The following is a 26,765-nucleotide window of genomic DNA, read 5'->3' on the forward strand; positions in this document are numbered from 1 at the left end:
GGTCACTATGTCGCCACCATGCTGTGTTATCGACTAAATATACCGTCAACCTTTTGTTCACATAGGAAATCATTTCAGCGCTTCTTGCTCACCTCCTTTGGTTCCTCTCTGCCACCCATTGGTTTGAAGCCTGAGTCCATTTAGGGTATGTCGCCATGCCACTCTCTAGCCTGCCTGCAGCACTCGAGCATTTTAGTGCTCGCTCATCTCTAGTTGTAATCTATCCAGTCCTGTATTTTTGCGCTGTATGAATCCGTATATACGTAACGATTTTCATCCGGTATGGTATGGTGGGCAATAAGACCATGTAAATGAAATGAATGGGGCCATATGCTACCCATATATTTGGCCATATAAACTGCCCTTTTCATACATTGGTGTGAATGCAGCCTTAGGGTTAGGATGTATTTCCTTTAAAGATCTTTTATCGGCACAGGTCTATCCCTGTCTCATACATTATTCACACTATACACACATTATACACATTGCACATACTATAAACAGCACTCATACTGCTATCCACACGTACATTGTATACAACATATATGTTACACGTTACATCATACAAGGGACATTATGGAGAACGATGACATCAAGCTTATGACACGGTTAGGCAAGTGCAAGAGATGAAACTGATTTACTGTATATGCAACAGTGATGTACAGCAGGGTATGAGATCAGCATCCGGAGCAATGACGAGAAAATGTGACCCTGATACCCAGAGTAAGACTGATATGGGGTCCTCAGATGTTCCCATTTGCTTTAGGTTTCTTTCACATGTATGTTACGCATGGGTCGGGACCTGGTCGTATCATATGTTCGCTGGAGAGGTGGAAGGGAGAGCGCTCCTCACCCCTCCCCTCTCCATAGGGAGATGTGCCGAGGGGGCGTACGTACATACAGCTCTATCATTTTTCCATCTACGGCACGGTACGGGGACACACGTTTGCGCTCACCTTACCGTACCATGCACAATACACTCTTATGGAGGCCTCTGTTTGTACGGCTAGCATTCGCCTGCCATATACGTCTGTGTGAACTCCTGTTGGTGCAGCATCTGTAGAGCTGCATTCTCATACCTGACCACATCTCATGTGTATGGCAGCCATCTGACTCTCACCTATTGGCAGATCATGGGGCAGATGGAACATGCCGTCAGACATCAACATGTTCAATCCTTTTTACTCCACTTGAAGAAAAGCTTCCCCCTTTTGCTCGATCAGAACATCCTCAGCTGAGCCGAGTATGCATGTGTGTGGAAAGACTGGGAAATATAGTTGTTGGAAGTCCTACACCCATATCATAGGTGAACAGATAATAAAATATTATGTAAAACTAAACAAATATATTTTACAAATGTCTCCTCTGAGGAGTAGATTTACTGCAGGATATTGCGGAGTAGTGATAAGATGAGTATATCTACTGCACATTACATTGTGGTTATTCTTCAGCCAGTTGGTAAACAGATATAGGGAAAATTTGACATAGGAAAGTGCATATTTTCACCCTACATACACGTTGCCTATAGTAACCAGAAATGCATCTGGGTTAAAGCCATTTTGCTTTGTCTGGGGGGTTTCATTTGAGGTAGTATGTAAAACAGGATCAGCTGAACAAACGTGCAAAATAAATGAAAAACCAGACCCAAAAAATACATGTTTTTGTTTTCTTGTCTGTGGTGCCACCTTGTGGTGAAACAAGTAACTGATGGGTGTGTATCCAGCTTAGAAAATACATCAAAACAACATCTTTATGTTGTCATTTCTGCTGTCTCTTCGAGGGTTTCTCCATGAAACTCTATTGTACAGTGTAAAGTCAGGTATTTGTTCTGCAGGACACCCCAGGGTCTCAGGCTGTCCTCCTCCCTCTGATTCCCTTAATAACCATAGATTTCGTTCTCCACCCAGCCGGACTCTGTGCTCCTGCCGTACTTGTCGGTGCAGAGCTCATAGAGTTCATTGGTGACAAAGCCACTTTCTGTGCTGGCGAGAGTAACAAATCCGCTCTCCGAGTGATGTCCTGCAATGTTATCATAGTCGCCCGAGAGGTTGTCAGGGGGTGACATATCCCCGGAGGGGCCTCGGAAGGACGTGTTACGGATATTTGGTCGCGTTCCTGTTAAGTCTGCTTCAGTCTGCCTCTTGATGACATTGTAAATTTCCAAATTTGGGCTGTTCCTTCGGTTTGGGGCTAACCAGAAGCTGGGCTCCTTTACTGCCGCTTCACTTCTTTCTTGTTTCCTGGAGGAAAATGAGAGAATTGGGAATTAGTCCTAATCATTAAATGGGTATAATGACACCTAGATAGGGGATACTTCAAATCCATTGTAGAACCCCCTGATGAATATAATAGCTGCCCATCAACTAAGGTGACCCCACAGTTACTTGTTACCCCCCACTAATGCTACGTATATACCCACAAGACTCTCTATATGCCATGAATGTAGCTGGTGACCTGGACATATGGCTCTATAGTATGGCAGACTCTACCACTGTGCCTATTTGTGATCCCAAACAACCATTATCTATCACTGGACAGAGAGAACATGCAAATCTGAACCAAAGCCGGCGCAGTGGGCGTGGCTCAGACTACCCCCGGACTGCAGGTAAACCGATGACCACTGAACAAAACGTTGGGCTAAAAAGCAGAGAAGAAGGTATAAACCTACCTTCTCTCTATGAAGCAGCAGCACAACACCCCGATAAATATCAGCAGCAGGGTCAGCACAGGGATTGTAGCAATCAGGATGAAATGCAGATTGGACTCTGAAAGATAAAGGATTTTACCTACAGAAATATCATTTCATCTCAACTAAAAAAGATACTTCTTTACTTCATATAACATCGGAGACTGCAGAACAATATTCCATACTGCATAAAATGTCAACGCAGATCTTCAATCTATAGTGGACCTCCAATGTGGTGAATAGGATCTATAGGATGTAGTTCCTAGTATTTGTACTGGACCATCAATCTAGTACCTAGTATCTATAACGGACCACCAATCTAGTACCTAGTATCTATAATGGACCACCAATCTAATACTTAGTATCTATAGTGGACCACCAATCTAGTACATAGTATCTATAGTGGACCACCAATCTAGTACCTAGTATCTATAATGGATCACCAATCTAATACTTAGTATCTATAGTGGACCATCAATCTGATGTCTTGTGTCTATAGTGGTCCACCAATCTAGTACCTAGTATCTATAGTGGACCACCAATCTGATGTCTTGTGTCTATAGTGGACCACCAATCTCATGTCTTGTGTCTATAGTGGACCACCAATCTCATGTCTTGTGTCTATAGTGGTCCACCAATCTAGTACCTAGTATCTATAGTGGACCACCAATCTGATGTCTTGTGTCTATAGTGGACCACCAATCTCATGTCTTGTGTCTATAGTGGACCACCAATCTGATGTCTTGTGTCTATAGTGGTCCACCAATCTAATACTTAGTATCTATAGTGGACCACCAATCTGATGTCTTGTGTCTATAGTGGACCACCAATCTGATGTCTTGTGTCTATAGTGGTCCACCAATCTAGTACCTAGTATCTATAATGGACCACCAATCTAGTACTTAGTATCTATGGTGGACCACCAATCTGATGTCTTGTGTCTATAGTGGACCACCAATCTGATTTCTTGTGTCTATAGTGGACCACCAATCTGATGTCTTGTGTCTATAGTGGTCCACCAATCTAGTACCTAGTATCTATAATGGACCACCAATCTAGTACTTAGTATCTATAGTGGACCTCCAATCTGATGTCTTGTGTCTATAGTGGACCACCAATATAGTACCTAGTATCTATAATGGATCACCAATCTGATGTCTTGTGTCTATAGTGGACCACCAATATAGTACCTAGTATCTATAATGGACCACCAATCTAGTACCTAGTATCTATAATGGACCACCAATCTAGTACCTAGTATCTATAATGGACCACCAATCTAGTACATAGTATCTATAATGGACCACCAATCTAGTACATAGTATCTATAATGGACCACCAATCTGTTCTCTTGTGTCTGTAGTGGACCTCCAAGCTAGTACCTAGTATCTATAGTGGACCTCCATTCTGATGTCTTGTGTCTATAGTGGACCTCCACTCTGGTGCCTTGTGTCTATAGTGGACCTCCATTCTGATGTCTTGTGTCTATAGTGGACCTCCACTCTGGTGCCTTGTGTCTATAGTGGACCTCCATTCTGATGTCTTGTGTCTATAGTGGACCTCCATTCTGATGTCTTGTGTCTATAGTGGACCTCCACTATGGGTGTTGCTGCAATAGAGACCGAGATTGGGGTTCCACTTCTCCTGCAGCATTTAAGCCTGACTCATCTCAGGCAAAAAAAAGTGACTTTTCTCTGCTCCTTCACATGACTTTGGATGAGATTTTTTTTACAGTTGAATAGTTGAAATCTCACAGAAAAGAGTAAATTCTATATAGGACATTTCACACCCTACATGGGGGGGGGGGGGAGCTGCTATTTCAAAGAGGTAAAACCGGATGACAGATTCCGTTTAATAGGTAGAGTTTCCAGCGAAGAGGAGATCAACATTGCCTTATGAACTGCTATTTGTGGTCCCACAAAAGAAGACAGTTCCTAATGTTTCCACCATTAACTTAGCTCAAATAAGGACTTCAATTTCTCATTAAAACAGACCGATATCATTTTGTAAAGTGCTAACAAAACCCTTGACAGGCTGCAATTCACAACATAATCACTGGGTGGCAGCGACGCAATACGGCACATGTATAATAAGTCCTGCTTTATTCGTCAGTTTTTGGGGATTTTTCTTGGCTTTTCTGCTGATCGGATGTCTCTTAGCAGTTTTTCCTTGATACATGTAGCGTTTGGTCTTTGGTGAATTTGTGACTTTTTAAAACAAAAGTCGCAAAAAGTCTACAAAAGTCGCAATCAGTTCCAAGCTAAGTTCTAAGTCAGGTCAGGGGCAGCTGTAGAGTTGCGCCAAAATTTCCGCCTTTTTAAAAGTTGCAACCGGAGAAAACCAGACAATGGCGAACTTTGAAGGGAGAATGTCTTAGGTACAAAAAACGTCACAAATGAGCACAAGCACCATGAAGGAATAAAGTAAACCAAAAGTTTAATACACGCGTCCCATTGAAGCAAAGCAATATTATCTTCAAAAAGAAATGATGTGATGGGACATATTGTATATCTGGACATGTCCATCCAAAGCACAGCTGTGACTTGTCATGTCAGTGCCTCCAGCATTTACATCCATAGATTTTATTATATCTTATTTTACACATTATCCGTTACACTTACCTTCAGTATCTTTCGCGGTCTGATTGACGTTCTTTATGGACACATCTGGTGGTCGGCTGGCCATGGGTTCAACATCTTTAAAATATGTTTAAAAAAAAAATAAAGTCTAACAATTGGCCAAGTAAAACTTCTTTCAGATGGCACATAAGTATTCAGACTTGTGCTTCTGGATCTCTGACATGTGAGCAAATAAAAATCCAATTGCTACCTGTATTTAACTGTCTGTATCTCCGGTTCTACAGCTCACAGAACCACAAGCCTAATGCAGTCTAATGAGATTCTTATCTTTAAAGTGACATAGTGGGTGCAAGGGATTGGATTGTGGCGCATCGGCGCCGGCGTGCACACGACGGAAATCGGGGGGCGTGGCCATCGGAAAACCCGTCGGATTATGAGAAACCGCCGTATTTTTTTTTTTAAAAATGTGTTGCTTGACACGCGCTTACCTGCACCCAGTGTAGCTTGGCGAACTCCAGTGAACTCTGAAGGAATTCAGCGCAGCAGCGACCCCTGGTGGACATCGGGCGCACTACCTTAGTGAATCGCCAGAAGACCCGAATCTTCCACAGAGAACGCGCCGCTGGATCGCGAATGGACTGGGTAAGTAAATCTGCCCCAGCATGTTTCTATGTGTTAAATAAGATAGAGGCATCTGAATTGACACTACCCCTGCAGCCTCTGTACTTGACTCTATGACAAATATGACTCTTCTCTGCTTCTCTGCTCAAAGAGAATTTTATCCTCTACCTGAGGGGCTGCTAGTAGTTTCATGGGGTAAAATCTGGTTAAATTACATGAATTATAAACACCCAAGAAAGTTCTTTATATAACTTTTGCAATTTACATTAGTATTTCACTTACTTACCAGAATAGGACTTGTTTCGAGTTGGGGGATGTGTGGACTTCATTACTAAGCAAAGATAAGACACATATGTTAAAACTTCATTCACAGTCAAAGGGTCAGATGTATCACAGTCTCGTTGTTGCGCTTTAATTCTGGCGCATTGTGTTGCCAGAATTATCACAAGCTACAGCCATCTGGGATGAGTTGAGTTCCTGCCTCTTATTTATCACTTTACTTGTTAGATTTAAATGTTAGATTTGGGCTCTTACATATGATCCTCCCACAAGCTCCTCTCTGCTTGTCTCCGGCACCCCAGCATGAGAATCACACTCACAGCAGCACCCAGGTGTGTGACACCCTGCACGCAGTGATCTACTCAGCAGTGGCTTCTCCTGGAGGGGATCCCCCAGTGCTGGTCTCCTGCTGCACCCCTGTAATTCTGGCCAGTATCTTCCTCAGCAGTGTGGTCATCCTGCTACACGGGGACACTTCTCTGTCCTGTCTGCAGCTCCCACACACTTCTCTTCTATCCTGCTACACAGGGACACTTCTCTGTACTATCTGCAGCTCTTACACACTTCTCTTCTATCCTGCTACACAGGGACACTTCTCCCTGTATTATCTGCAGCTCTTACACACTTCTCTTCTATCCTGCTACACGGGGACACCTCTCTGTCCTGTCTGCAGCTCCCACACACTTCTCTTCTATCCTGCTACACAGGGCACTTCTCTGTACTATCTGCAGCTCTTACACACTTCTCTTCTATCCTGCTACACAGGAACACTCCTCTGTTCTGTCTGCAGCTCTGACACACTTCTCTTCTATCCTGCTACACAGGGACACTTCTCTGTCCTGTCTGCAGCTCTTACACACTTGTCTTCTATCCTGCTACACAGGGACACTTCTCTGTCTTGTCTGCAGCTCTTACACACTTCTCTTCTATCCTGCTACACGGGGACACCTCTCTGTCCTGTCTGCAGCTCCCACACACTTCTCTTCTATCCTGCTACACAGGGCACTTCTCTGTACTATCTGCAGCTCTTACACACTTCTCTTCTATCCTGCTACACAGGAACACTCCTCTGTTCTGTCTGCAGCTCTGACACACTTCTCTTCTATCCTGCTACACAGGGACACTTCTCTGTCCTGTCTGCAGCTCTTACACACTTCTCTTCTATCCTGCTACACAGGGACACTTCTCTGTCTTGTCTGCAGCTCTTACACACTTCTCTTCTATCCTGCTACACAGGGACACTTCTCTGTCCTATTTACAGCTCCTACAGACTTCTCTTCTATCCTGCTACACAGGGACACTTCTCTGTCCTGTCTGCAGCTCTTACACACTTCTCTTCTATCCTGCTACACAGGGACACTTCTCTGCCCTGTCTGCAGATCTTACACACTTCTCTTCTATCCTGCTACACAGGGACACTTCTCTGTCCTGTCTGCAGCTCCTACACACTTCTCTTCTATCCTGCTACACAGGGATACTTCTCTGTATTATCTGCAGCTCCTACACACTTCTCTTCTATCCTGCTACAAAGGGACACTTCTCTGTCCTGTCTGCAGCTCTTACACACTTCTCTTCTATCCTGCTACACAGGGACACTTCTCTGTCCTGTCTGCAGCTCTTACACACTTCTCTTCTATCCTGCTACACAGGGACACTTCTCTGTCCTGTCTGCAGCTCCTACACACTTCTCTTCTATCCTGCTACACAGGGATACTTCTCTGTATTATCTGCAGCTCCTACACACTTCTCTTCTATCCTGCTACAAAGGGACACTTCTCTGTCCTGTCTGCAGTTCCTAAACTCTTATCTTCTATTCTGCCACACATGGACACTTCTCCCTGTACTATCTGCAGCTCTTACACACTTGCTACAACTTGCTACAAACTTCTCTTCTCTCCTGCTCTGAGCTGCTGCTTTTGCAGATTGTTTGTAAAAAGAAGGTCATGTGCTGTAAACAGAGGCTGCAGGTAGTGTCTGTAGTGTATGCTGAGCTCTGCTGCTGGGAATAAGCTGCTCGGCACAAGAGCTCAGTGCTGCTTCTCAGCTTACGCCACCTTCAGGGTGGAGTGTTTTTGCGTCTACATTGCGTCTAAATTAAAAAGTCACTAATGATGAATGATAAGTAGGTGCAGCAAAACATTTGGATTGGTAAGATAAATGAGGAAAACATGGTTATTTTTGCTGCGTGGCTAGTTTGATGTTTAGGCACAAAACTGCCACAAAAACAGTGGGACAATATGAAAAGGCGCAAAAATAAGATAAAAAACAAGTCATACATCTGGCCCATAGATAGATGAGATAGTGTGTATATATAGATAGATAGTTGAGATGGATATAGGGGCAGATTTAACATAGTCTGATGCAGGATTTTGTGTTGTATTTTAGTAACTTTTAGGGCACATTGGGTTATTTGCACAATTTTTAGCACCATTTTCCAAAAGTTCGTCGGAGTTCACTGTGTAGCAGTAATCCTGGTTTGCACCTAATTTGTCTCCTGCTTCCATATATTTTCTCCTTATTTAACATTGATTTGCCCATCAAAGGGCACAAATAATTGTGCAAAAACGCTTCAGTCCTGACCATGCATAGGGAAGCCTATAGCATGAGTGGCACAACAATTGCGCCATTTTAAAGTCTGTGCCTAAAAAGTATTAAAAAAACCCTGCATTTTACTCAAAAGACTCACTAGACTCACAAAAATAGCCAAGGGAAGGGGAAAAAAGATAAATGACCCCCATAGATTGATGAATTGTCATAAATGTTAAAAAGAGACAGTAGCTGACATGCCTTCAGTTATGTTCAGTTAATATCATTTTATTTATCGTCCGTTTTTTTCTTTTTTAACGGAGTTAAATAACGGAAATGTTGACAGAAGTGTGAATTTAACCCAAGTCTGAAACAGTATATAGTTCCAGCTCCAGATTTAAAGGAACGCTCCAGTCGTAGCTGATTCATTGAATTCTACTTTGTGCAGGACCTGAAGGGAGGAGCAGGACTCCAGGTTCTAGAGTATACAATGTAAATGTGTCACGCTCCTCCTTGCAGCATGTATTATTCAATGAATTCGCTTTCACTGGAGTGTTCCTTTAAAGGGAACCCGTCACCAGGGACCTCATTTTCCCTAAGGACAAATTGTAAAAGCCCATGACACCTGCAGTTCAAAAAACAACATGTGACTTGTCTGAGCTGCAGGCTGCCTCCATCTTTGTGCTCCTGTACAGCTTGTCCCTCTCCCACTGATCTCATCTCACCAGGCTGTGACCTCTGAGAAGGAGCAGGAGGTGGAGGTGTACAGGAGCACAAAGGTGGGGGCCAAGCTCTGAGGAGAGAGTAACACAGACAAGTCACATGTTGTTTTTTGAAATGCATCCAAACCAAAGTCCAGCCCCTGTGACTACCCCAGGATTTTGTCAGGATGCAAGAGTAAGTTATAACTCACAATTATATTGTAATGCAAATGCTTAGAAAAGGCAGAAAGGCAGATTTGCACTGCAGGTGTAATGGGATTCTGCAACCTGTCTTTAGTGAAAATGAGTTCCCTGGTGACAGGTTCCCTTTAACAACTCTCAGGAAGCCATTGCTGTGAGCCATGTGCCATTTGCTTTCAAGCCAGTGAGAGTAAATGGTGGATATAACCCCACCTGGTCCCTGCAATTGGACCACCTCAGTAAGGGGCTATGCAGAAATTAAAGGATACAGTCCAAGGAAGTTCTAGATATTTCTAGAAAAACCGCCTAGAAACCTAGTACTAGAATCTGTCTATTTGATAAAATTACATTATCTCAGAAGATGTCACCTAGAGTGTTGACACAACATGATTATGACTTTATGATAGATAATATAAGATTTAATGACTGACCTTCAGAATATTTACATATGAAATTGTTCTTCATGTTACATCGGTCGTCGTTCCATTGGAACATGTACCGTCCGCCAACACCAGGGGGAGCAAAGGGCTGGTAGTACATGACTACACACACCTCACTGCCACACGACGGCTCATCCACATACCAGTTCCTAGAAGAAAGCATGGACAAATCCATCACAAATGTAATGCCCCTATAATCACTCCTATTAGATTGGTATCTGTCCATAGAGACTAATCACCCCTCTGGGAGAGATTCATTGTTAAACCGATGATACTTGTTGTTTGAGTAATGTCAATCCTGCTCTGCCCCGAGGTTCCTAATTGGTGGATGCATGGAAATCCCCCAGAAGGGAGGTTTTACTTAGGCTACATTCACACTAACGTATGGGGGACATATATATACGGCCGACGTATATACGGTCGATATACGTCCCCCATACACTTCTATGGGCGCACGGCACCCTACGGGGTGCACCGTACCGTTCCGTACCCGGGAAAAAGATAGGACCTGTCCTATCTTTTCCCGTAATACGGCGCCGTGCGCCATAGGTTGCTATGGAGAGGGGCGGGGGCGAGCTGCGCTCACCTCCTCCTCCTCTCCCCGTACACTGCCATTGCCCGGTACGGGCGGGCAACGGCAGTGTGAATATAGCCTTAGGGTGCGGTCACACGGTCCGTTTTTTAAACGGACTAAAAGCACATGCATTGAGTGGAGTCTGCTGCTGGACGTTTCATTGATTGGAGGCTTCTGCTGGGCATTTTATTTAGGGGAAGCTGCTGCTGGGCATTTTATTGGGAGGAGGCTGCTGCTGGGCAAATTATTAAGGGGAGGCTGCTGCTGGGCATTTCAGCGAATGGAGGCTGCTGCTGGGCATTTGATTTAGGGGAGGCTGCTGCTGGACACAAAGTAAAAAGTGTGTGAGTTTGGTACTGTGTGTATACATATATATAGGTGTAGTATTAGTATGTGTATTTTCTAGTGGGATGGGAGTGGCAGAACAATTATAGCTATACGGGGCCCCAATTCAAAGTTTGCAGCTTTCTTATATACTCTCATCTGATTCCAAAAACAAAAAGTGAACCCAGCCTATGCGGAAAACTATTCAGCACCAATTCCTGAATCTAGGATGTGATTGTTTTGCTGCCAGACTGCATCCGACCAGCTACTGTCACGTCCATGCCAAAACTTAACCGTCTTAACCGTTTATCTAGTGGTGGTGGTTGTGCAGTTGCTGGGCAGGTGCTGACAGCTACCTAATAGGACCTCTACCTCAGCCTGTTATCATTTCTGCATTAAGTCTAGGAATAAAGAGTCTATAAGTTTGATGTTTTACATCTTGTCTCCATGTGTGAACCCTGACTGCCGCTAACATCATGGGCCTCCCCCCTCTTCCATTTATCCGGGGATCCCTAACACATGCATATACTAAGAGTGCTCCAGGGGAAACCTCCATCATATTGCAGCCTTGCATCCCCTTGCTGGCCCTGCCTGATGTGGACTAGGCCTGTTCCACAAGTCTAGCGCTAGGCCATGCTGAAACCAGCTACTCAAGTACCAGGGGAATCCAGCTGCCCCCACACTGATAGGTCAGGCCCTGGTGGGGGGACGTTGCACTCTCAGCAATAGAAGAAATGGAAAAGTAAGGTCCTGTAGTACAGGGGTTTGGTCTTTCATCTTGTTGCCTCCTAGCTCAGGGTCAGTATTGTACAGGGATGATAGACAGTTAGACCAGAGAGTCTTATACTGTCCCAGATCTCGAACACTGGATAGAAATAATAAGAATAGTAAATCTTTATCAATATAGAGTCAGTGCAGTTCCTTATAAATCCAACCTGGTATAGCTTAGGTTACTGTAGTTTAATGCCAGAAAATGCGGCAAAATTTGGCTGATTTCTTGACAGACAACAGTCACTTATGCCATACCCTCTTCTGCCCAGACACTGCTCCTTTCTCAATTAACTATTTATTAAAGGGGTTTTCCCATGAAAAAAAGTTAGGGCCTATCCACAGGATAGGGCCTGACTTGCTGATCAGTGGGGGTCTCAGTGCTGAGACCCCCACAGATCACGAAAAGCAGATCACAGATCACGCAGTGCTCAGCAATTTCCGTCAGCTCCATAGAGATTAATGAAACAGAACGGTCATGCGTTCATCCATTAATCATTAAGCGACGAGGGGTCCGATGGAGGTACGTGGAACCCATTCGGACCCCTCATTTTCGTGATCTGTGGGGGTCTCAGCACTGAAACCCCCACTGATCAGCAAGTTAGGCCCTATTTTTTGTGTGAAACCCCCTTTAAACACTTTTTCCTATTAGTTGTGAAAGCTTCTAAACTCTGTTTAAAATACTTAGAAAATGTGGTGTAAATCTGTTTAGTGGTGCGGGTTATGGCAGAATTCGGATGAATTTTCTTAGTTTAGCTCCTCCTGTGTGCAATAGCCAATCTCCAATGTCAATGATCACAAAGGGACTAGCTAAAGGGAGATTTGGGACACCAAACCACCGATCCATAAAGACTAGAGATGAGCGAGCACTAAAATGCTCGAGTGCTCGTTATTCGAGGCGAACTTTTCCAGATGCTCGAGTGCTCGTCTCGAATAACGAGCCCCATTGAAGTCAATGGGAGACTCGAGCATTTTTCAAAGGGACCATGGTTCGGGAATAAAATGTGTTAATTAATTGAAAAAGAATGTCTTCTGATAAGTTAGCAGATGTATGCAAACATCTGCAATCTATTCTTCACTGTTCCGCGCGTATATTATCTCCCGACAAGTTAGCAGATGTGAAGAACAGTGAAGAATAGAATAAAAACAGTGAACACAGGATCGTTTAAGTGAAAAACACAGTGAAGAATAGATTGCAGATGTCCGGCACATCTGCTTACTTGTCGGGAGATACGCTGTCCCGGGATCCGCTGCTCTTCTTCCACTGAAGTCTCCCCGATCTCTCCGTGCTGCCCCATGTCTCCGTGCTGCCCGATGTTTCCCTGCTGCCCGATGTCTCCGTGCTGCCCCATGTCTCCCTGCTGCCCGATGTCTCCCTGCTGCCCGATCTCTCCGTGCTGCCCGATGTCTCCCTGCTGCCCCATGTCTCCGTGCTGCCCGATCTCTCCATGCTGCCCCATGTCTCCCTGCTGCCTGATGTCTTCGTGCTGCCCCATGTCTCCGTGCTGCCCGATGTCTCCCTGTTAGCCGATGTCTCCGTGCTGCCCGATGTCTCCGTGCTGCCCGATGTCTCCCTGCTGCCCCATGTCTCCGTGCTGTCCGATGTCTCCGTGCTGCCCGATCTCTCCGTGCTGCCCGATGTTTCCCTGCTGCCCGATGTCTCCGTGCTGCCCCATGTCTCCCTGCTGCCCGATCTCTCCGTGCTGCCCGATGTCTCCGTGCTGCCCCATGTCTCCCTGCTGCCCCATGTCTCCGTGCTGCCCGATGTCTCCGTGCTGCCCGATCTCTCCATGCTGCCCCATGTCTCCCTGCTGCCCGATGTCTTCGTGCTGCCCCATGTCTCCGTGCTGCCCGATGTCTCCCTGTAAGCCGATGTCTCCGTGCTGCCCGATGTCTCCCTGCTGCCCCATGTCTCCGTGCTGCCCCATGTCTCCGTGCTGCCCGATGTCTCCGTGCTTCCCGATGTCTCCGTGCTTCCCGATGTCTCCCTGCTGCCCGATGTCTCCCTGCTGCACCATGTCTCCGTGCTGCCCCATGTCTCCGTGCTGCCAGATGTCTCCCTGCTGCCCGATGTCTCCGTGCTGCCCGATGTCTCCCTGCTGCACCATGTCTCCGTGCTGCCCCATGTCTCCCTGCTGCCCGATGTCTCCCTGCTGCCCGATGTCTCCCTGCTGCCCGATGTCTCCCTGCTGCCCCATGACTCCGTGCTTCCCGATGTCTCCGTGCTTCCCGATGTCTCCCTGCTGCCCGATGTCTCCCTGCTGCACCATGTCTCTGTGCTGCCCCATGTCTCCGTGCTGCCAGATGTCTCCCTGCTGCCCGATGTCTCCCTGCTGCCCGATCTCTCCGTGCTGCCGCTGCCCGATGTCTCCGTGCTGCCCGATGTCTCCCTGCTGCCCCATGACTCCGTGCTTCCCGATGTCTCCGTGCTTCCCGATGTCTCCCTGCTGCCCGATGTCTCCCTGCTGCACCATGTCTCCCTGCTGCACCATGTCTCTGTGCTGCCCCATGTCTCCGTGCTGCCCGATGTCTCCCTGCTGCCCGATGTCTCCCTGCTGCCCGATCTCTCCGTGCTGCCCGATGTCTCCGTGCTGCCGCTGCCCGATGTCTCCGTGCTGCCCGATGTCTCCGAGCTGCCGCTGCCCCATGTCTCCGTGCTGCCCGGTGTCTCCGTGCTGTCGCTTCCCCGGTGTCTCTGTGCTGCTCCCCGGTGTCTCTGTGCTGCTCCCCGGTGTCTCTGCGCTGCTCACCGTGTTCTTCAATGTGTTCTTCACACATATATATTGTTCTTCACATACTATTTTGTTCGCACCGTTTCGCGCGTATCTTCCGACAAGTAAGCAGAAGTGCCGAACATCTGCAATCTATTCTTCACTGTGTTCTTGACTGTGTTTTTCACTTAAATGATCCTGTGTTCACTGTTTTTATTCTATTCTTCATTGTTCTTCACTGTGTTTTTTTAATTAAATGCTCGATCTCGAGCAGGGGAAATACTCGTCCGAGCAACGAGCCGTTTTGAGTACCTTAATACTCGAACGAGCATCAAGCTCGGACGAGTATACTCGCTCATCTCTAATAAAGACCTGTGGATGGTTTAGTGCCTTAAATTGCCCTGACCGTTGTCCTATAAAACTCCATACACCTGCTAGGTCTCCTTTCTGATTGTAGACAGCACATCAGTTTTCATCAGTTTTTCTTTACTTGAGGAACTTGAGTTATAAAAATTTGCTAATGAGTCGGAGGCGCTCAGGCCTACATCACCAGAGCGCCTCTTGGCTCCGCGGACTAATTATATATGTACGCTTCCTCTCTGAAGTTCAACCTGGTCCCTGGTGATGTCATCAGCTGTCTCTGGATCAAGGCTGAACTTCAGAGAGATGACACCCATCACTACTAAGCATCACCCTGTTACTCAATAATTGCAATCTCCCAATAAAATTAGGAGGGAATGGGTGCAGCAGCCGTAAAAAAATGGATTCACCATTAGTTTAAGACTCCTGGGACACATAGACATTTGAATTATTTTATATTTCATCGGTTTATTGCACCTGTGTGTAATGGTGGAGGGGGATTGTATACAGAATACAGTAATAATATCAATGCAATGTGATTTGTAACCATATACATGATCCCTAATTCTGACCTTAGTAGAAAGCCCCTACTCCTTAGAAGATTCCTATTAAGGTTGCTTGTATATATTTTGATCCGGCTCGCTCAGTCTTATTCCATTAATAGCAATGCAGCTGTGGTCTGGCAGAAATCCTAAACACATGCAGGACAAGCATTTACTGCCAGTAGTAGCTCCTGCTAGAAATTGTGCAGAACAGCTGTGTTATAGAGGCTTTATGGCTATTTTACTGGGATGGTGGGATTTTAAGAGAATTTTCCAGATGTCTAGTACAAGGCATGGATGTCATCTGACAACCTTGTAAGGTCTTAGTTATACTAGAGAGCTTCTTTACTAATATGCTGGAGGAGATGGAAAGCAGAATATTCATATATTACAACCTCAGCCCATAAACTGCAATGATTTATTCTGCTGAACCTGGACACTGGACATTCATACAACAGGACTATGTGATCCCGATATTTCCCTGGGACCTTTAACAGTTTCCTAACTTTTCTCCAAAAAGCAATAATATTAATATACACAAGAAACTATGTCATATACACTCACCGGCCACTTTATTAGGTACACCATGCTAGTAACGGGTTGGACCCCCTTTTGCCTTCAGAACTGCCTCAATTCTTCGTGGCATAGATACAACAAGGTGCTGGAAGCATTCCTCAGAGATTTTGGTCCATATTGACATGATGGCATCACACAGTTGCCGCAGATTTGTCGGCTGCACATCCATGATGCGAATCTCCCGTTCCACCACATCCCAAAGATGCTCTATTGGATTGAGATCTGGTGACTGTGGAGGACATTTGAGTACAGTGAACTCATTGTCATGTTCAAGAAACCAGTCTGAGATGATTCCAGCTTTATGACATGGCGCATTATCCTGCTGAAAGTAGCCATCAGATGTTGGGTACCTTGTGGTCATAAAGGGATGGACATGGTCAGCAACAATACTCAGGTAGGCTGTGGCGTTGCAACGATGCTCAATTGGTACCAAGGGGCCCAAAGAGTGCCAAGAAAATATTCCCCACACCATGACACCACCACCACCAGCCTGAACCGTTGATACAAGGCAGGATGGATCCATGCTTTCATGTTGTTGACGCCAAATTCTGACCCTACCATCCGAATGTCGCAGCAGAAATCGAGACTCATCAGACCAGGCAACGTTTTTCCAATCTTCTACTGTCCAATTTCGATGAGCTTGTGCAAATTGTAGCCTCAGCTTCCTGTTCTTAGCTGAAAGGAGTGGCACCCGATGTGGTCTTCTGCTGCTGTAGCCCATCTGCCTCAAAGTCCGACGTACTGTGCGTTCAGAGATGCTCTTCTGCCTACCTTGGTTGTAACGGGTGGCGATTTGAGTCACTGTTGCCTTTCTATCAGCTCGAACCAGTCTGCCCATTCTCCTCTGGCCTCTGGCATCAACAAGGCATTTCCGCCCACAGAACTGCCTCTCATTGGATGTTTTTTCTTTTTCGGACCATTCTCTGTAAACCCTAGAGATGGTTGTGCGTGAAAATCCCAGTAGATCAGCAGTTTCTGAAATACTCAGACCAGCCCTTCTGGCACCAACAACCATGCCACATTCAAAGGCCTCAAATCACCTTTCTTCCCCATACTGATGCTTGAACTGCAGGAGATTGTCTTGACCATGTCTACATGCCTAAATGCACTGAGTTGCCGCCATGTGATTGGCTGATTAGAAATTAAGTGTTAACGAGCAGTTGGACAGGTGTACCTAATAAAGTGGCCGGTGAGTGTATATCTTGTAAAAGAAAAATGCTTCCTTCTCTTCCTACTTTGGCTCTTACCATCCTCCCTCATTCTTTGCACTCTGAAATTCCCTTGTGGATTCCTTCTTGCTAGCACAGTTATAAGATTATATAGAAGCTCTATAGCAATTTGCAACAGCTCGGTCTCCACCCACCAGCACAAAAAGGACTGCAAAACTATAGATAGAGACTGCAGAGGGATAAATAGCTAGAAAATTAAGATTATACGATCCATACACAGGGAACTATGTTATCCTCCTTTCTGCAAAGTTTTTTCAAAGGTTAGAAAAACTTTAAGTTATATAGTAAATATTGTGAAACCCATTGTGAAAACCCATCCCTTTAAAAAATCCCAAAGGGGTTATATTAGTTTTCTAAAATTCCCTTAAAAGGGTTCTCCAGTGACAAACAAGTTAGCACTTATCCTATGATGCAAACGGTAAGCAAAAGGTTTGGCACTCGGAAGAAGCCACCAGGATAAATAAAATGTTTCTCTTTATTTCAGTCTCCGGAACATAAGAGAAACTACATTTTATTTATCCTGGTGGCTTCTTCCGAGTGCAGAACCTTTTGCTTACCTTTTGCATTGCGTGGATCCTATGGCGTGGATGTGGTAGCGTGCACCGAGGCCGAGACCAGGGAAGCTGGGATTGTCTCCTTTTGGGTGAGCTGGACTTTTTCAGCCCCGGGTGTTTTTCTTATGTCACTTACCCTGTGGACTTGCTGATTGGTGGGGGACTCAGTGATGGGACCCCCATCTATCACAAGAACGTGGGTCCGTTGCAACCCCGTCCTACTCCAAGATGAAGAGAGCAGCCAGTGGCATACTAGTTGCCAACAAAAAGCTATATCATACAAAACAATGAACTTCAATCATAAACCCTTACCAAAATGTTGGTTTACTGCCATCAACCCAAGTGTATTGACTTTGACAGTCACTGGAATTTGGCGAATCATCTTCGATTCTCCGGAGGCCGAGCCAAAAGTCCCCGTCAGAACCTGTGAGACTCTGGATGAGCTTCTGGATGAATTTCTGCTCCGCTTCAGACTTTATAGTCATGAGGTGACCACCATCCCGTTTACACTCATCCTGCGCCTCATGGAAGGACAACCTTCTTGATGTATCATGGAAGTAAATGATCTTATAACATGGCTTCTGAGTCCCTTGTTTGCAAACAATTTGTCCTGTAACATTAAAAGGAAGACATGTTAGTCTTGGTGATGCACCTAGACATGTGGACATCAAGGACCTCACAGTTATGTCTCTTACAATGCATGATATGCAGAAATGTTACACAAAGTTGACAAAAAAAAAGTTATTTTGCAAATTTGCAGTTTTGAGTCGTTACTAGGAAGAATAAGGGTTGGGTTTAAAATGTCTAGAGTAAGGGGAACATACCACATGCCACTGGTTCTAGGGTCCAGCTTATAAAAGTTAGATGTATTTGTATGTCATGTAGGAATTCAAGCTTTCCAGAGTTACAATATCTCTTCCGGTTCAAAGGTTATCTTTTGAGATGAACGGACCCGAACTTTAGATTCATCAGTTCCACCTAACCCGGACATGTTTCTAGATGATCTGCAGAGCAGCCAATCAGGTAGCTTCATGCCCCTAGCAACAAGATGGCTGTGGTTGGCTAGGTGGACACCGGATGGACACACCTAGCCAATCAGAGCTATGCCTAATTGCTAGGGGCATAAAGATTGGATGCTCTGCAACCCATCATGAAACATGTCTAGGTTATTCAAAGCTGCTGAACCTAAATTTCTGGTTCACTCATCTCTAGTCATAAACACGGAGGGGCACATTTACTAAGGGTCCGAACACCGCATTTCCATCAGGTTTTGCAATGTTTTTCAGATTTGCGCTGAATTGCCCTGGGTTTTTGGCGCACACGATTGTGCCGCATTGGCGCTGGCTTGCAGGGATCAGCACTCACATGCACTGTGAAAGTTGTGGCATGCACCCGGAAAGTTACAAACCGGGTATGTTCCAACCGGGTATGTTACCTGTGATGCGCCTGTGATCTATGTGACGTGTTGTCCATGGTGCTGAACACAGAGATGAATGCACTGGATCCAATCATTATAAACCTAAATTAAAATTTATGGAGAATGTTTGTGTTGATAACTTTGAACCACAAGAGATATTGCAGATCTGACCCCGGCAATTGATTTCTGAGATAATTCAGTTCTTCTTTGATATGTTACATGACCACCTTCCCATTGGAAAAACATAGCCTTTATCTAACAGATACATTTAGCCTAAAAGATACATCCCCTCACTCATTACTTGCTGGCAAATACAGATCTGTAGTTTTCCCTTGTTTATAGAATTAAAGGTTTTCTGTGATTTCGCACTCACTTTGTTGTACATGGCCTATAGCCACAACATAAGATGCCCAGGATTTGTGGCCATAAAACAGATTCTTTTATACATATGATATTATGGACAGATGATGGCTTATAAATTATTCCTGCTTAGCATAGCTAGGGTTGACTTTCACTGTATTACAACTTGAAAAAATCAAAATGAGTAAAATTTCTCCTATACATTGGTTGAAATAGAAAATGGTAAAGCACATACCTGGTTTATGTGTCATATCCTCTAACGAAGGCAATAAGAGAAGATTCGTCATTAGTAATACAATGACTTATCATGTGTCTCACATATTTTATACTCATGTACAGTATTGCTTTAATATTTTATAAATTTACAGGATGTTTAAGGAATTGCACAACTAAACAATTGTTCAAAATAAAGTAATGCTTCCCTTAACCAATCCCCAGCTTCCCACTTGGACACATTTTGGGTAGAGATGAGTGGACCCAATGGATGGTTTCGGGTTTGGCGTTAGGGTTCGGCTGCCTGAACCAGACATATTGCCATGGATAGTTGATAGTGGGCGTTAATTTGATGGATACAAATCCGGCAATATGTCCGGGTCAGTCGGTCGAACACGAACTTCGAACCTGTCCATTAGGTCAACTTGTCTCTAGATCTGGGTCCTTTCTGAGTCAATAAGGATATGTGACCCAGGATGTAGATCAGTGTTATGCTTGTGAAAGTGGCTGAGCTGCAATACCAAGTACAGCCACAATACAATACAAGGCACTCAGCTTGGTACCCAATATAGGCCCCCCAACCATTCTCATATAATAATAATTTATCTGTTTTCTTACCTGCCAAGTTGGCAGATAAGAAGACCATGATCAGATCACAAAGGACATTTTTTGTTGTCTGTTACTGTAGAGAAATAAAAATCTAAACAGAAACCTTATACAATAAACATATATAATAAATATAATACATTTTAAGTTCTGATGAATCTGCAAAGTTGCTTTATTTTTCATTGTAGAGGCACTGGAACAATAGCAGAAGTAGACCTAGTTTTTGCTGATTATCTGCTAACACAGCAGCTTGGCTTATAAGATGCAAAACCCAGAACATTTACAGTGGGAACAGAAAGAATTCAGACCCCTTTAAATTTTTTAATTAAATTTTTTACTCTTTTTTATGCTCAGTAATGTGCACTCTGCACCCATCTTGACAGAATAAAAACAGAAATGTAGATATTTTTGCTATTTTAGATATTTTTGATATTTTTGCTAATTTGTTACACAGTAAAACTGAAATCTCCCTTGGTGATAAGTATTCAGCCCCTTTGCTCAGTATTGAGTAGAAGCAGCTTTGGAGCTGGTGCAGCCAGGAGTCTTCTTGAGAAGATACAACAAGTTTCTCACACCTGGATTTGGGGATCCTCTGCCTCTTCCCTGCAGATCCTCTCCAGTTCCCTCAGGTTGGATGGTGAACGTTGGTGGAAGCCATTTTCAAGTTTCTCCAGAGATGCACCATTGGGTTTAGGTCAGGGCTCTGGCTGGGCCCATCAGGAATGGTCACAGAGATGTTCTGAATCCTCTGCTTTGTTATTTTAGCTGTGTGCTTAGGGTCATTGTCTTGTTAGAAGGTGAACTTTCAGCCCAGTCTGAGGTCCAGTGCACTCTAGAAGAGGTTTTCATCCAGGAGATCTCTGTACTTGGCCACATTTTTCTTTCCTTCAATTACAACCAGTGGTCCTGTCCCTGACCCCATAGCCGGATGCTGCCCCCACCATGTGTCACTGCTGGGATTGTATTTGGCAGGTGATGAGCAGTGCCTAGTTTTATCCACACACACCACTTCAAAGCTCATCTCATCAGACCAGAGAATCTTATTTCTCATAGTCTGGGAGTCCTTCATGTGTTTTGCACATTATATGCAACTTTCATATGTCTTGCACTGAGGAGAGGCTTCTGTCGGCAGATTCTGCCATAAAGCCCCGACTGGTGGAGGCTGCAGAGATAGTTGTGTTTGTTGAACTTTATCCCATCTCCCTCCTGTATCTCTAGAGCTCAGCCACAGTGATCTTGGCATTCTGGTCTACCTCTCTCATCGAGGCTCCTTACCAGGATTGGTTAGTTTGGCTGGACGGCCTGGTTGAAAAAGAGTTGTGGTCGTCACAAACCTCTTCCTTTTAAGGATTAGGCCACTGTGCTCTTAGAAACCTTGAAAGCTGTAGAAATTGCCACAATTTCTCTGAGTCTCATTGGGCAGTTCCTTAGGCCTCATCATTCTCATGTGCTCTGACATGCACCGTGGCCTGTGAGGTCATATATAGACAGGTGTGTGCCTTCACTAATCAAGTCCAATCAGTTTCATTAAACAGATAGGGGGTCATTTACTAAGGGCCCGAATTGCGTTTTTCCGGCAGGTTACCCAAATTATTCCGTTTTACGCGGATTTTCCCTGAATTGCCCCGGGATTGTGGTGCATCGGCGCTGGCATGCACGCGACGGAAATTGGGGGGCGTGGCCGTACGAAAACCCGACGGATACGGAAAAACCTCCGCATTTAAAAAAAAAAGACGCTTGACACGCGCTTACCTGCACCGAGGGTAGGACGGTGTAGTTCAGTGCACTCCGACGGACTTCAGCGCAGCAGCGACACCTAGTGGACATCGGGGGAACTACCTTAGGGAATCCCGTCCGGAGCCGAATCGTCCGCACAGAACGCGCCGCTGGATCACGAATGGACCGGGTAAGTAAATCTGCCCCATAGACTCCAATGAATAAGCAGAACCATCTCAAGGAGGATCAGAAGTAAATGGACAGCATGTGAGTTAAATTATGAGGTTCTGGGTTCTGATGTTAACTTCTACAGTATATAGTATAGGGTGGTTCTTTCCAAACTTAAGCGTTCTTACTACAACTCCAATCATACTCTGAGAGCAGGAGTTTGAAGAGCAAAATATGTGGGATCACTGGTATTGCCTGATCCGGAATACATTTGGTCTTTAGACCTTAAAACCAGGTTCACACGGCGGATATTGGATGACATGGCTGGTAGTCTGCCTATTTCTAAAATTAGGCCCCTTTCCATAGGAGAAAGTCAAAGATGACCTGCGTCAGTTTCAGAGGAGATAACAATTCCGAAACCGCAACAAGAAAGGGCATGACAAAGGTTTTGTTGCTGGTTGTTTGTGGGAAAACACAGCACAAATAAACACAATGTGAACTAGGTCTTAGCAGTTACACCAGGGAGATGCCCATACAGCAATATCTCTGCTCTTTCTGTATAGACACCAGTTTATAGCTACAGTAAATGTCACTTTACAAGAAGATGTTTAGCTTCTTTGTCAGCAGAGGGAAGATCTCCTCTTATAAAGGGGCATTTTCAGGACTTAAACATCTTCTGAGCTCAAGAAACAGGAAGCCCATTTTATTAATACATTTCTTTCAAGGGCAAGAGTTCAGCAGATGAATAAAAGATCCTTTTAGAGGCGAAAAACCACTGACTGAATGTAATATGGAATAATATAATGCTCCAATGGCTCGTCTGATAGGATGTTGTGATTATCGGGGTCACAGATTGTCCGGCTGCTATAGGACCCCAGCAATCAGCTAATATCACAAGAGGAAACTGCTGCTAAGGTACAGGATTCCAGGTGTTCAAAGTGAAGGATTTCTATACCTGCTGACACCTGCACACAGCTCTGCTACTTCAGTACAGACAGTCCGCGGGTTACTTACAAGATAGATTCTGTAGGTTTGTTCTTAAGTTGAATTTGTATGTAAGTCAGAACTGTATATTTTATCATTGTAACTCCAGATAATTTTTTTTTGGTCTCTGTGACAATTGGATTTTAAAAATGTTGGGTTGTCATCAGAACCAGGATTACCAATAAATCTTAATTGTAGACACCTCTGATAACTGTTATAGCTGTTTGTTGTAGCCTATGGATAAAGTACACTAAATTACCAACATCCAGAGGTCCGTTTGTAACTAGGGGTTGTCTGTAAGTCGGGTGTTCTTAAGTAGGGGACCGCTTGTATATGGGTTACTAGAAATGATCTCAACCAAACAGTCCAATAACTTAGATAAATAATTGGTTTATACTTATTGATAGACGAGCAATGGAGATAGCATGAGGGTTTCATGACTGCTTTAAGGAACTGATCAATAGATAGATAGATAGATAGATAGATAGATAGATAGATAGATAGATATGAGATAGATAGATATGAGATAGATAGATAAATAGATAGATATGAGATAGATATGAGATATATAGATATGAGATAGATAGATATGAGATAGATAATCAAAGAAATGGCGGCACTCCAAAATTTGTGAAACAAAATCAGCAGACTTTATTCCAAAGTGCTACTTTTCGGCTTCATCTGAAGCCTTTCTCAAGTCTATTTTATTGTATCCGATAGATAGATAGATATGAGATAGATATATATGAGATAGATAGATAGATATGAGATAGATATATATGAGATAGATAGATAGATATGAGATAGATATATATGAGATAGATAGATAGATAGATAGATATGAGATAGATAGATATGAGATAAATGATGGTTGAAATGACTAGAAGTATTTTAGCTTCGGAGTGCTAACATTATATAGATATATTCTGTACATAAATATATGATTGATAGATAGAAGATAGATAGATAGATAGATAGATAGATAGATAGATAAATACTGTACATATAGATTCTATAGATAAAAAAATACTGTAGAAAGATACAGAGACAAGCATTGGGAGATATTAGGCTTTTAGAGAAATAGATAGATAAATAGGATATAAATAGGAGATAGATAGATGGATAGGAGATAGATAGATGGATAGGTATTCGGTAACTCAGAAGAAATAGTTGAGATAAATGAATAGACAGATAAATGTATAGATAGATATTAGATAGCGTGTGCCCTAGACAATAGCAGAGATAGTAATGAGATGGATATGACATAGATAGAATCAAATATCTGCTCCAGTATTACATACTGTTCTGTATGACATTCACTAGGACAATGCATTTATATACATGATATACTGTATATATATTAACAAAAATGACTATTCATGCATATAAAGATCCATAAATACACAAAATAAATGATCACAAACTTTTGATGGAGGTGATCCCCCCCTCGGTTCCTAGCAGCAGCCTGTGCTGTGCACATACAGGTAATACTATAGGAGCTATGCTCTGCACTACGTGTGAGGACATGGCTTTCCAGGTGGTACTCACCGCTCTGCAGCCTGGTTCCTCTACAGCAGTGGATATAGACAGCTACAATAGTCACCAGAGCTGTGAGAAGATCCATCATCTCCCTGGTCTCTTGTATGGAGGCTTCTGTGTATAAGGTGTCCAGGTGGAGAGCGCAGAGGTTCAGAGAGTCCAGATGTGTAGTGGCATCCTGGCGCTGATGTGCCCAGCACTCGCTCCTCTGTAAGTGATCAATACAAGTCTATGTGACACATTGCTGGAGGGGCAGGATCCAACCTCAGCCAAACCAATCCAGGCAGGAGCCCATTAGGGTAAGGACTTGTCAGGACTCCCATCGCCGGGCGCTGTCATTTTAATTACTTGAAAGCAGCGACTTCTTAAAACCTTCTGGATTGATCCTTATTCCCAGCAGCTTCTAGGAGTAGCTGACATCCACTATATGTATATCCAGATACTGCACAGGTGATATCTGCCCGCTCATACACACTAGAGAAATCCCTTCAATAGTACAAATCCAAGAACCCTATTCCGTGATGGAAATTTATTGACTATTTTGTGGTTATCAATGGTCAGACTATTGATTTTCGACAAGACAGGGTCTTAAATCTGCAGACGTTACTGGAATTTAGGGGAAACCGGAAAAAAAAAATCTGCTGATGAATCGATCCATAAAAAGGAAAATGAGTCGATCGCTCCGGGTTCCTTCTCTAATTTGTGGAAAAAGTGTATTTAGCCGTATACTTCTTGTGTTATCCAGCTAAACGCGTCCAGCTCTGCTACATCTATATATCATTTCTGTAATGTGAGCGTCGCTGGTCCTAGTGATGAGATTACAACAAGATAAGCCGCTAGTCATTAAATCATCACATCCTTAGAATAGAAGGAATAAATCTTGAGATTAAGACAGATATTGATCCTCCTTAGCATTTACAAAAAGTGAGAATTTTTTTCCTCTGCCTCGGGCTGCGTCAGCACAAAACCAAAGAGCTGCTAACTTTCCACTATGGAAAACTTACTCAGCAAAAATGTCCATAAAACCTGGAACTTCAGGGGGGGTGCGAGAAGCCCCCAACGGCTCCAAAATCCTGGCCCAGTGCGTCTGGTCACAAGTAGAGTGCTGTAGGAAGCAGGAGGACCCGCCGAATGCCTCTGCACCCTGCAATCCTCTCTTATTCTATCTTTGGCTCAGTGTATTCATGAGCTCCAGCACTATTTCCTTTCCCCCCTCCGCTGCAGAGAGAGAAGACTGCGGAGCGGAGCCAGAAAGCTGTGGAAATGCAGATGATCCTGATGTTTATAAACCGGAGAGATGGAAACGTGAAAGAAACTATTCATGGAGTCTGGTCAACGTACTTCAAAAAGTCTAACGTTTTTAACTAGAAGCAAAACTTTTCAGACACCTCCGAAAGTAAGGAACATATTAGGGAAAATGTTTTGGCCGCAGACTGATGACGCAACGTAGAGATAACATTCTGCCTGCAGATAGAACACTATGTACAATCTGCTCAGCTCCTCCTGCTCTATAACATGCTGCCTGGAGCCTATACACAATCTGCTCAGCTCCTCCTCCTCTATAACATGCTACCTGCAGATAGGAGCCTATACACAATCTGCTCAGCTCCTCCTGCTCTATAACATGCTGCCTGCAGATTGGACACTATGTACAATCTGCTCAGATCCTCCTGCTCTATAACATGCTGCCTGCAGATAGGAGCCAATACACAATCTGCTCAGCTCCTCCTGCTATATAGCATGCTGCCTGCAGATAGGACACTATGTACAATGTGCTCAGCTTCTCCTGCTCTATAACATGCTGCATGCAGATAGGAGCCAATACACAATCTGCTCAGCTCCTCCTGCTCTATAGCATGCTGCCTGCAGTAGAACACTATGTACAATCTGCTCAGCTCCTCCTGCTCTATAACATGCTGCCTGCAGATAACACTATGTACAATCTGCTCAGCTTCTCCTGCTCTATAACATGCTGCATGCAGATAGGACACTGTGTACAATCTGCTAAGCTCCTTTTGCTCTATAACATGCTGCCTGCAGATAGGACACTATGTCCAGGGTGTTCAGCTCCCCATGCTCTATAACATGCTG

The 26,765-nt window shown here is 44.3% G+C and overlaps 2 protein-coding genes across 3 annotated transcripts in view; both read right to left on the reverse strand.

Moving 5' to 3' along the window:
• LOC140134943 (uncharacterized) overlaps positions 1–26,765 on the reverse strand; it is a 238,955-nt gene that overhangs the window by 211,099 nt on the left and 1,091 nt on the right. The window lies entirely within an intron of this gene.
• Positions 1,653–25,801, reverse strand: LAYN (layilin). Of its 2 annotated transcripts, XM_072155790.1 has the most exons (8): positions 24,684–25,801; positions 19,684–19,704; positions 17,984–18,281; positions 10,025–10,182; positions 6,173–6,217; positions 5,308–5,382; positions 2,669–2,765; positions 1,653–2,240 (listed from the first exon to the last, which is right to left on the reverse strand). In XM_072155790.1, the coding sequence occupies exons 1-8, from the start codon at positions 24,760–24,762 to the stop codon at positions 1,877–1,879; spliced, it is 1,137 nt and encodes a 378-aa protein (XP_072011891.1). In that variant the 5' UTR covers positions 24,763–25,801; the 3' UTR covers positions 1,653–1,876. The 2 variants fall into 2 exon arrangements, with proteins under 2 accessions (XP_072011891.1, XP_072011892.1); XM_072155791.1 differs by lacking the exon at positions 19,684–19,704.

Source organism: Engystomops pustulosus, chromosome 6 (assembly GCF_040894005.1).
Source record: "Engystomops pustulosus chromosome 6, aEngPut4.maternal, whole genome shotgun sequence".
Lineage (NCBI taxonomy): Eukaryota > Metazoa > Chordata > Amphibia > Anura > Leptodactylidae > Engystomops > Engystomops pustulosus.